This window comes from Nematostella vectensis, chromosome 15 (assembly GCF_932526225.1).
Source record: "Nematostella vectensis chromosome 15, jaNemVect1.1, whole genome shotgun sequence".
NCBI classification, from domain to species: domain Eukaryota; kingdom Metazoa; phylum Cnidaria; class Anthozoa; order Actiniaria; family Edwardsiidae; genus Nematostella; species Nematostella vectensis.
The window spans coordinates 3,285,800-3,297,961 of record NC_064048.1 but is presented as its reverse complement, the minus strand read 5'-3'; the positions used below and the strand labels follow the sequence as shown (position 1 = coordinate 3,297,961).

General features: G+C 42.4%; 1 protein-coding gene across 3 annotated transcripts in view; it reads left to right on the top strand.

Annotated features, from left to right (window-relative positions):
* LOC5512717 (centrosomal protein of 290 kDa) overlaps positions 1 to 12,162 on the top strand; it is a 60,429-nt gene that overhangs the window by 25,068 nt on the left and 23,199 nt on the right. For all 3 annotated transcript variants that reach the window (XM_048722677.1, XM_048722676.1, XM_048722678.1), the window contains 15 exons: positions 433 to 475; positions 850 to 956; positions 2,391 to 2,480; positions 3,003 to 3,131; positions 3,512 to 3,742; positions 4,240 to 4,413; positions 4,867 to 4,978; positions 5,361 to 5,452; positions 6,182 to 6,295; positions 7,137 to 7,197; positions 7,651 to 7,808; positions 8,319 to 8,391; positions 8,995 to 9,197; positions 9,714 to 9,800; positions 11,015 to 11,152. In XM_048722677.1, the coding sequence (XP_048578634.1) occupies positions 433 to 475; positions 850 to 956; positions 2,391 to 2,480; positions 3,003 to 3,131; positions 3,512 to 3,742; positions 4,240 to 4,413; positions 4,867 to 4,978; positions 5,361 to 5,452; positions 6,182 to 6,295; positions 7,137 to 7,197; positions 7,651 to 7,808; positions 8,319 to 8,391; positions 8,995 to 9,197; positions 9,714 to 9,800; positions 11,015 to 11,152 (1,812 nt within the window). The remainder of the gene's footprint in view (positions 1 to 432; positions 476 to 849; positions 957 to 2,390; positions 2,481 to 3,002; positions 3,132 to 3,511; positions 3,743 to 4,239; positions 4,414 to 4,866; positions 4,979 to 5,360; positions 5,453 to 6,181; positions 6,296 to 7,136; positions 7,198 to 7,650; positions 7,809 to 8,318; positions 8,392 to 8,994; positions 9,198 to 9,713; positions 9,801 to 11,014; positions 11,153 to 12,162) is intronic.

Here is a 12,162-nt window from a genome sequence, read left to right as displayed (position 1 = left end):
TCAAGCAATACTATCTAAGTAATACTGTACAATCTGTACAATGTGCATACGCATTACATGCGTGGACTTCTGGTCGTGTATTTGCCATATTATCGAGACTTTTAAATTTGCTATGAATGAAACGTAAGGGAGATTTTATTTATTTATTAGTCCGTCAAGGAAAGTCACCGTAAAAGCTATTTTAAGCTGTTGAAGAGTAAAGGCTCGATATTAAAACTTGCTTGCTCTGAGTCTTATTGTCATAAAGGATGGTTATTTTGCCTAGGGCTATTCTGATCTAGATTGCGATTTTTACTAGCCAAGAACAAACCGTTTGAACTCACAACATGGCCCTTGCCCAAAATAGCCTTGAACGTGACGTCATCGGTCGGGGCCTATTATAATATTAGCGCATACAAATAATTTTTAACAGTTTTTTTTTCTTTCCTTCAGATTGAACAGCTACAAGAAGAAGTTAAAGCTTTGAAGGAAATAGGTAGGGTTTGGGAGCTTATCTAAAGTTCAACTAAGCTTCAACGCTGCCCCGCTTCAGGATTGTCAGACAGATAAGCACCCATCTTTCTGGAGAAATTGAAAAAACGTCCGAAGATCGCCATTGTAGTGTTTTCGCAAAAACTATTTGCACTAGAACTCGCTTAGACGGAACCCGCATATGAGGGTATCACGTACGGGAACGATTCAAGTCATTTTTCTTATAACTCCTATACAATTACCTTGCATTTAAAAGGCCCGTATCCAACGGACAAAAATCGAAGGTCCCGACTAGTCACCTTCCTTCCGCGATTCCTATTGCTACAACTCAAGCAATGTGTAATATTCAATCGTCTTTACTTTGTATTTCATGCGTAGGCGAGGGAGCTGTGAAGCTTCAAGCACTTCCTCTTCCCGAGGGAATGACTCCCTCCTCGTCTGAGATCATCGCAAGCCTGAACGAGCACCTTATTTATACCCTTCAGGTGAGGATCGGGTAGCTCTATGCTAGTAGGATCTTACCTAAGATCAGCGCCATCCTAGAAAAATGGTAGGCTCGGGTACATTGTTTAAACACTTTTCAAGTAAGGTACGGTACAATACCATTCTCGATAATCGCAATTCTGAGTATCTTATCAACACTCTTCAAGTAAGGTAGGGTAGGAAAACTTACCTAAGATCAACGCCATCCTAGAAAAATGGTAGGCTCGGGTACATTGTTTAAACACTTTTTTAAGTAAGGTACGGTACAATACCATTCTCGATAATCGCAATCCTGAGTATCTTATCAACACTCTTCAAGTAAGGTAGGGTAGGAAAACTTACCTAAGGTCAATGCCACCCTAGAAAATAACAAGCTCGGGGTACATTGTTTAAACACTTTTCAAGTAAGGTACGGTACAATACCATTCTCGATAATCGCAATCCTGAGTATCTTATCAACACTCTTCAAGTAAGGTAGGGCAGGAAAAATTACCTAAGGTCAGTGCCACCCTAGAAAATTACAAGCTCGGGTACATTGTTTAAACACTTTTCAAGTAAGGTATGGTACAATACCATTCTTGATAATCGCAATCCTGAGTATCTTATCAACACTCTTCAAGTAAGGTAGGGTAGGAAAACTTACCTAAGGTCAATGCCACCCTAGAAAATAACAAGCTCGGGGTACATTGTTTAAACACTTTTCAAGTAAGGTACGGTACAATACCATTCTCGATAATCGCAATCCTGAGTATCTTATCAACACTCTTCAAGTAAGGTAGGGCAGGAAAAATTACCTAAGGTCAATGCCACCCTAGAAAATGACAAGCTCGGGGTACATTGTTTAAACACTTTTCAAGTAAGGTACGGTACAATACCATTCTCGATAATCGCAATCCTGAGTATCTTATCAACACTCTTCAAGTAAGGTAGGGCAGGAAAAATTACCTAAGGTCAATGCCACCCTAGAAAATGACAAGCTCGGGTACATTGTTTAAACACTTTTCAAGTAAGGTATGGTACAATACCATTCTCGATAATCGCAATCCTGAGTATCTTATCAACACAATTCAAGTAAGGTAGGGTAGGAAAACTTACCTAAGGTCAATGCCACGCTAGAAAATGACAAGCTCGGGGTACATTGTTTAAACACTTTTCAAGTAAGGTACGGTACACCGGTAGGGGAGACAGGGTAGGACGATCTTACCTATGGCCAATACCATTCTCGAAAATCCAAATCACCATCTTAACAACACTCTTCAAGTAAGGTAGGGTAGATAGGGTCGGGCGATCTTACCTATGGTAAATACCATTCTCGAAAATCCAAATCACCATCTTAACAACACTCTTCAAGTAAGGTAGGGTAGACAGGGAAGGTCGATCTTACCTAAGATCAACGTACAGCCCTGCCAAGCCTGAAATGTGATTCTTTTTTCTAGGAGCTGACTTTGAAAGAAGAGCTTCTTGGAAAGATGGAAAAAGACCTAGAGACATACAGGCGAAAATTCTCAGTCGTGATCCACCAACAGGTAATTCACTGCTGTCAGGCACTCTTTATTTCGCGTGGACTGTTATCTTAGTTCTCCTCTGAGGTTATTCGCTTGTAGTTCTTCATTACTTTAAATGTTTTCCATCCTTTTGATTTGTCACGACAGGGCATAACAACTATAACAAATACTTTGAGTGATTCGTTTGTACGGCTAACGTAACAAGTCTTTGGGGCCTTTTGCTTGTACTTATTACTCTTATACTGTACTAAATACAACGTTTTGTCTCCCCTGTGTCTCTTTTAAGACAGAAAGAAACAAGTGTAAATAGCTTTAAAGCGATTAAACTTCTTCACTTGTGCTGTTCTTACAACGTTCTGTCTCCTCTGTGTTCTCTCATTTCATGAAAAACAAAAGACCCCTATACTGTGCTTAATACAACGTTGACTCCCATTTGTTCTCTCGTGACAGTGAAAACAAGTGACTTTAGGGTCTTTTGTTGGTACTTATACCCTTATACTGTGCTTATTACGACGTTGACTCCCCTTTGTTCTCTCGGGACAGGGTTTACTGTACGATGAGTACAACCAGAAAAAGCAGGAATGGGAGAAGGAATCCCAGGCACTCGACGAGGCGAGGAAGGCAGCAGAACTTGCTAGGGAACAGGACACAGTTCGGATTAAAGAGTTTGAGGTAAGACGTTACATTGGCAAGTTCAGGGCGACCTGTGCCCTCTCCCCTCACAGACATTCGTTTGGTATTATTTGAATAGTTGATCCCTATGTACTGAACAATAATTGCCTATCAGAAGACAGTAAGAAGAGTTATACCTCTGTACGTGCGTCGATTTATTTGATTTACTTTAAAGTTGATTTACTTTAGCTAATACTATATCTCTAATTTCTCCGCCAGTCTCTATAACGATTCTTGACTCTAAATATATCATATAATATCACATTAGACTCCTACCATCCCGACAACTCATGACATATCACGTTAAATAACCAACTACTGTTGCTTTCCATGCCCTATTTTCAGTCCATTTACACCATTTTCTTCGCTTTTCTTTACAGCGATTACTGGAAACTTTATCCTGCGATCCCGATAAGCAGCAGAAGCGACTGGCGGAGTTGACACGTAAGATTACAGTACTTCGAGTGAACGAGAAGAGTCTGACCCGCCGCTACACCGCCATGCAGGAAGTGGAGTCCGCCTTGCGCAAGGAGAACAAGAAGATGAATAGCGATATCGTGGAAATGGAAACCGCCATCTCTGAAAAGCTGGGCTATCTACAAAGGCATAAGGTCAGATCAGTTATCTAGGCAGACCAGGTTTCAGGGCAGATCAGGTTTCAGGGCAAATCAGGTTTCAGGGCAAATCAGGTTTCAGGGCGGATCGGGTTTCAGGGCAGATCAGGTTTCAGGGCGGATCGGGTTTCAGGGGCAGATCAGATAAAACGCCCACTAACTTCCTTATACGGCTCTCCATCATTCTCTCTAGCGATTACTGGCACTCTATCCTGCGATCCCTAAAAGATTATAACACAGTTGGTCTGCGTTTCTGTAGTCCATTTCTTTGTTAGTCTTTTTTGTTTGTTGTTTTATTCTTTTGCTTTTGGCTTTTCGCACATCGGGTTTTAATTAGTTTTAAGGCGGTTTCTGATGTTATCTTATGTCCACATTTCCAATGTGCCGTACAAGAACAATCTTATTCTGGCGTATTTCCCAGCCCTATAGTGTAGTCTCCTACTATACTTTTTCCACACAAGACGCTACTCACCCCGCAACCCCTCCACTCACAGGAGATGTCGACGTATAAAATGCACGCCTTACAGCAAGCCCTGGATGAGAGTGTACCCAGTAAAGACCTCGAGGCCGCCAACAAACAGTATAATGAGTTAACCTCCAAATACCGAGATCTTCTTCAGCGAGAGAACACGCTCGTCTCACGATCAGTAGCCGTGGATAGTCTAGAGGTAAGTGTATTGCATAAGGAGATTGAAGGTACCCATAATATCATGAGGTGATGGGGGGGGGGGGGGCTAACACGTTCGTCTCCAGTTTGGTGAGCTAAGCGCGTTGCTCAAGAAGAGTTTTCTAGGTGGGGGGGGGGGGGGTGTGTGATCAAGGGGAATGCTTTTCTAACGTTCGGTCGCCGTAGAGGTAAGTTCATCGTCAAGGAGATTGAAGGATTCACATGATATTAACGTGGAGTTAAAAACGTTCGTCGTAGCCGCGTTGCTCAAGAAGAACTTTTGACAAACTAGCGGGAATATACCGTTAGGTTGCTTAGTTCTTAAACGGAGCATTACTTAAGTAGATTACACATCAAGAGACTAAGGGAGATTTACATGATAGGGGATGGGTTGGTAAGTTGTGAAGATGATACTGGCCTGAAGTGTCGAGGCTGAAGGGGTGTTCTTCTGTAGGCCGATGTTAAGATCCTCCGTGAACATGAAAGTGAACTCAAGAAGGAGATGACGTCACTGAAAGAGCGCAATCACAATCTGGAGCAAATGCTGAACGAGCTGCTTGCAAAAGGTAAGGTGGCGTGATGGGAGGTGCAGCGGGTTTAGAGTGATGGGAAGGGAAGTATTCCAAGAAGGAGATGAGGGAGTTGAAATGACTTACCGTAGATGCTCGTTTTAGCGACCATCTTCCAATAAGCGCCCTGTTTTAACCGAAAAAAAAAATAAACGCCCCCTCGAATAAGCACCTCCAGAAAAAAATTAGAATGGCCAAACGCAAGGCTTTTAGCTTAATGTAATAACTGCCGCTTAATGTAACACTAACGCTTAATGTAATAAAATTAACCGCTTAATGTAATACTAACGAAAGAATGGAACGATATGGTGTGGTGATTGGTAATGGGTTCACGAGAAGGCGGTAAAGGAAATCTGATGAGACTTTATGTCTCTCACAGACAGCGGACAGCAGACTGTCGGGGAAAGTAGCCCAGCACGACAGGAGGAGATCAACAGGATATCAAGGAAGCTGGCCACTTTGGAGATGAAGGTAGAAGCAAAAATGAGTTAATTCTTAGACTGTGATACATTTATCCCCCAAATGACACAGTCGATGCCAATACCGTAAGCAATAAGCTTCACAGGCCCAATTGCGACAAGCCTTGAGGTCAGCCATCATATATTACATATATCTAGATTACATTCAGTATCCAAAAGACAGCACAAAAAATCTCCCAAACCCATCCATTACAATGCAACATCTGCAACAAGAAAACCCGCATAGGAATAATCGGTCACAGAAGGATCCACAATAAATAATCCCGCGTGCTTGGTCATCATCGACTTACCGACGGACGAACATCATTATTATCATCAAGCTTCACATTTGGCTGACCTTACTCGTCTGTGTAGTTCAGGCGTAGATACGGACTGTTCCACGCAGTTTACAATCATTAGTGTGTGTAAGCAATGTCGCTGCAGATGGGACCATGGGCCAGCATCGCAAGCGCCCCCAATACAGGTTAATGCATTGCGATGAGAGACGGTACATCCGGTTTGACGTCCTTATCCGAGTAGACGAGGGAGTCACAGTCTCCAATAAACAGAGCCAGCCACCTCAGAAAAAAACTCAAGTTGACCTGACGCGGGTTTGATTCCTGGCCCTCTTGGCTGAGAAACGAAGCCTGCATTACTAAACTCTCTCGCCGTAATGCATTTATCATGACAAAGGTTCTCTTTCAAATGTTTTTTTAAAAGGGAACACTTTTTTTTTGTCTAGGAACTTAACGAGCGCGAGAGAGCTGACCACGCCAGCCGCAAGTATGAACAACTCAAGAAGGTCTTCAACGAGCTGGAGGAGAGAAACGCCGAACTTGAACAGAAATTTGCAGAGGTGAGACAAATAAAACTCTGTCAATATGTATATTTGTGGTTATTTGTCAAAACACTAGACAGTGTTTTTATTATTACAACAATGTTGTTTAGAGAAGGTAAAATATTTTGCCCGTAATACTCTGAGCGAGGACATTTTTGCGCCACCTTTATTTACTCGTTTTTGCACCAAATTTTGATTTGTTTCGCACTAAATTGGCAATTTGCCATAAAAGAAATCACTGTGAAAATTTAAATCTTTTTCAGTATCAAAACAAACTTTCTACTCCGAGAAAACAAATTCATGCAAAAGAAAGAAAAAGTGAGTCGCAAAAATAATGCGCGTTTTCACAAAATACCATCCCTCGAAGTTTGGACAGTTTCGCTTGAACTTTGCATCGTTATCCTTCACGCTTGTATCATCGTTATAGATTAGTCAGTTGAACTTGCACTTTTACAAAGTACCATCCTTCCATCCCAGTTTCGCTTGAACTTTGCTTCGTTATCCGTCACGCTTGTATCATCGTTATAGATTGGTCAGTTGAACGTGCACTTTCACAAAGTACCATCCTTCCATCCCAGTTAGGCTTGAACTTTGCTTCGTTATCCGTCACGCTTGTATCATCGTGATAGATTGGTCAGTTGAACTTGCGCGCAAAATATCGCTTTCACAAGTACCATCCTTCCATCCCAGTTACGCTTGGACTTTGCTTCGTTATCCGTCACGCCTGTATCATCGTGATAGATTGGTGAATTGGACTTGCGCGCAAAATATCGCTTTCGCAAAATGCCGACCTTCCATCCCTCCACCGTTACGCTTAGACTTTACATCGTTAACCGTCACCCTTGTATTGATTTCATAGATTGGCCAGCTGAACTTGGATGCCCAGCGCATTGAGAGGCAGCTGCGGGAAGAACTAGAAGGTAAGCAGATGATTGTTCAATTTGAAAAAAAAAAACGTAGGTGCAGAGTAAGAAGCTGATTGGCCAATTTCGAAAAAGAACAATTAAGAGAGCTTATTGGTCAATACGAGGTTTTCGCTCAAAAGGCTTTCGAGCATTACTGAGTAAACCGTAGTCCACAGAAAACTCATGGTTTTGACCCATTAGTTGATAGCTTCTGTCTACTTTTGAGGCGGGTTATTGAGTAAACCGTGGCCCACGGAAAACTTATGACACTAACCCTTTAATTGATAGCTTCCGTCTCTTCTCTGATTGCGGGTCACTGAGTAAACCGAGGCCCATGGAAACCTCTTAACACTACCCCTTTAATCGATAGCTTCCGTCTCTACTCTGATTGCGGATTATTAAGTAAACCGTGGCCCACGGAAAACTCATGCCACAGACTCTTTAACTTTGCTTGCTTGTGTCATACAGGCGCCGTGACCCATGCCATGCACGAGTCTGTCGTCAAGCGGTTACAGGTCCTAGAGGAGTCAGAAGCCCGTCTGAAGGTGGAGGAATCGCGGCTGAAGGAGGTGGCGGAGGTCGCTGCCCATCAAGCAGAGTCTCTCAAAAGCCAACAGGACGGACAGGTATAGTCGATACCTGATAATGGGAAACTTGTATGGCGAAAAAGTGATTTAATTATTTGGTTAAGCTCATGTCAGAACCATATATTTATTATATTATTAATTATATTAAATTGATAGTCTTATGTTTTATTTATATTTTTCTGAATTTGGAACGAATATTTTCCATAGGTCTTTTCGGTCGTAGAACTCTCATTTATCAATCGCCATTTGCCGTTTGCACTGACATCGTTTTTTTGAAATAGTTGAATACTACATTTTATATAAGATTGCTCGGGTTTTTATTAATGAATATGTAGTATTAGTGACGTTCGGCCTCAAACAAAAAGTCGTTCATACGCTAACGCGTATCCACGACTATGAACTAGGTGGTCTGTGAGACGTTGTGCCGACAAAGGACTTATGCATGAAACTTTAGAAAAACTACTTTGATTTCAGCTCTAGAGTCGTTTAACGGTAAATATAACCCTTGGCTTTTTCGTGTTTTGCTCCCTAAGCATTTTTAGTTTTTAGGAACGCGAGCTGATGGCGTTGAGAAAACAACTTTACGACGTCCAAATGGAAAGCGACGAGAAAACAATAATAGGTACAGTGAAAATTCCCAATAAAAATCTCCATACACCAATTCATCGATCAAGGCCGCCACGGCAGCGACCTCCTCTATGTTAAACATGCGACTATGTTCTTTAGAATAACAAACGTATAGGGGACTTGCGCTAATAGATCACGTCACCTTTCTGGGTGGCAAATTCAAAATAAAATAATCAAACAAGAAATCAGAAATGACTGCGCCCGTCACACCCAGAGAACGACGAAAAAATAAAATCTCTAAATAAAACTAAACCCTTTTTTCGTAAGAGCTGAATAAGTTGCTTTCTGTTGCTGTTATTGTTATTTTGCTGCTAAAAGGCTGAGTGCGCGCTAGTTTGCCGCCCAAACAGTCACGTGATCTCAGTCGCCTATTGTACGTCTATAGATAAATATTTCTAATAAGACGGACCATTAAACAATCACACCCTTTCAAGTTGCAGTTTCCTCCTTTGTCTTTTTTTGAAGAGTAACTGAAGATTTCACGCTCACAGATTGAGGGTTTTCTCCGTATTTTACCACCTTAAGAAGGCTGTTAAGATTTTCACAACCCTCATAGATACTTATAGAGATAATTCTCACCGCACCCTCCCTCCAACAGGCAAGCTTCACCACCACATTGTCGCCCTTCAAGTGAGCGAGGGGACCGCTGTCCGGAAGCTTGAGGCCGCCACACATAAGGTGTCCAAACTAGAGGCTCAGATCTTACGACTGGAACAGAAGATCGACGAGAAAGACCAGATCTTGTACCACAGTAAGACCGAGGCACGGAACAAGGCAAAGTTCCTCAAGCGGACCATCCAGGTATTACTGTCACGCAAAATCCCGTTACACAACGGCATGACTGTCACGCAATGCACAATAAGGTCACGCAATGCCATGCCTTTCACGCAATGCAAAATCGCAGGGCATGAGGTCTCTTACATGATAAAACAGGTTCGATTGTCGGTAGAGGCATTGATATTATCTTTCTATTTTTCCACCCTGAATTTGACTTGTTGAACGTATGTGGACTTACTAAAAGCTTGTGTTCCTCAATTCCAAATCGACTTTCTTAATAAGTGTTATGATTTTCACAAATGTTGAGCGCTTAGAGACTACGTAATGGGCGCTATACAAATTTTTTTTGTCGCAACACTGTAACTTTGCAGTTAGTAAAAAGATTCGCCACGCAAAAATAGCTGATGTCATTTCTTGTCACGCAAGACACTGTTCGTAGGATCTGAGACGTCAGCGTAGCAGTAAAGTATAGAAAGCTTATTAATAATTCCTTGTCAAGCAAAAAATTACTGTCATTCCTTGTCACGCAACACGCTGCAGGATCTGAGGCGTCAGTATAGCGGTGCCCTTCCTCTGATGAAGCAGGAGAAGTTTGCCAACACGATGCGCGCACTTCACGAGGACAAGGTAACAATTGTAGTTCTCTTTGTTTGTTTATTGTGGTCAGTGTGTGGTCGAAATATCGGGAGGAGGGCACAATACAGAAACCTAAAGAAAATATCCAGGGCACAGCCTCGCCCCTTCTGGTCATTTCCTAATAACGTTTGAAAATATTAGGGGAGGGGGCTGCTACGGTCATGGTGATTGATCTCTGTCGCTGTAGTTGTTCTTATGTTTGTTTTGTTGCTACTGCTGTTGTCGTTATTGTTGTTTTCATATCTTTCTAACTGCTGCAAAAACGATACGCGTACTTCTCGCGGTTGATTTTTGTTCCGTTGTTGTACATTGGTATGCAGCTGGGGTTACATGTATGCATCTAAAACTGAACGGGGAAAAATATGTACAAGTAAAGAAAAGATCAGAAAAAAAGGTAACGAGGAGCGAGCAACAAAAGGGGGAGCAGCAAAGCTCCAGACAGACATGACGGAAAAACCCGGAAAATTCTCAATTCGAGATAGAGAAAGAAGACACAATTTCTTACAATGGCCATCGGTTCCTTGTATCGTTATTTATGATGAGGCCGAAATGCACATACCCAGATTTTTGCTTTTTAAGATATTTTTTCCTTGATCATCCATGCGATATGTCTGAGCTAAGGGACAAAAAGCTCAAATTTCAATGACACTTTACAAAAAGTCGCATCAATTAAAAAAAGTCGCATTTGATGTTTTGTTTGCTATTACTCACTAAGTACTTAGATAAATTTTCCGCCTTATTAGATCTGAAATGAGCTTATTTGAAGCGTTAAGTCATGGTTTTCCGTCATGTCGTACAGACAGCAAAATGTTAAAATGTGTGGCATGGAAACGTCAATGAGATATGTCTATAGAGCACTTTGAGCAGCTTTTCTAGTACAAGGTTTATTTTTACGTGGTAAGATAAGTTACTAGACGAATGCGACGGGAAGAAGATTCTCTGTTTCATGCTCACGTATATCTCAGGTTCGTAGCAGCGGGTGGATCACTGGAAGCATGCCACCTCCCCCCCCAATATTTTATAATGAAATGACCAGAAGGGCGTGGCTCAGAGGGAACTTGGCATTGCCCCCAATATTTTCTTTATGTTTCTGTATCCCCCCCCCCCAAAAAAAAAAATAATAATAATAATAAAAATACTTACTTAGGTGGCCTGCTGCGGCTCGGTATCTCATGTTCCCTTTCTCTCCCTCTCAAAACGTTCAGGCAAACCTGAAGAGGGATCTGCGCAAGGTCACAGAGGATAGATTGCTGGCTGAAGACAAGTTATCAGAGCTCGAGCTAAAACACCGCAACCTCGAGGAGCTGATCGCGACCCTGAAGGATGGCAAGGGAGCGGCAAAGGTAAAATAAAAATAAAATTTTCTAGTAGCTCATCGCTCTTATCGCAGCTAGATGCTGAATTACGAGAGCGCAGGTTCAGGCGTGGTCGAGTTGAAGGCATGGCAAGGCGCCTCAGGCAGCCGCCATACAACTCATGTCTGGCCACGGATCACAGCTGAGATCGAAATTATTGGTTTTGTGAAGATAAGGAAAAACCTGAGAACACCCATCGGAGAAAAGGCGAGACTAGCTAACTCAACTCACGTCGGAGCCGGGAATCGAACCCAGAACCCAGTAGTGAGAGGCACAGGCACTACAGAGCGGCGCTCTGCCAACTGCACCTCATACGCTTTCCACCTGTAGAACTAACAAGAAGGGGTCAAGCATTTAAAGAATGCCAATCACCCACTCCTTTGTTATTGATTGTCATTAAAAATACAGCGATTTATTCGCAAGAAAACTTCCATATACTAATCTACGATCGAAGTCTGGTATGTTTTTGACGTTATTTGATGGAAAATATCTTGGTTACTTGCTTGAATTAGCCAGTGGAAATGGATGCATTGTGTGACTCGCCATTGAGCAGGAGCATAAAATGGCGGCGTGATTGGCTTGCTTTTGTGGGGGGGGGGGGGGAGTGGGAGGGCTTTTGGCTTCCCCAAAAATTCTAGCCTGCGTGCAGCCGGAAATAGTTTCATTAATTACCGTCTGCGAATTACCGACAGAAAGCTTGTTTAGACACCCCGCGCACCTACCGCCGGAGTGAAGCGATTTTTGATTGTCTATCATCTGGTTCAAATGTAACAAGCCACGCGATTGGTCAATAGCTCCATGTACCCTGCATTTATATAATTTTTCGAATGTTATGATTTTGCACGAGAGTTTGACAGCGAAGGCACAAAGCGTGCAAACCAATGTATGGCAATTCCTTCGTGTAATTTGTGCCTCACGGATGAAGCTAATAGCGACCAAAGATTTTTCATCGGGGGTAAAGGGAAGTTCGATAAAGCTTTTGGGCTGAAAAGTCTTCC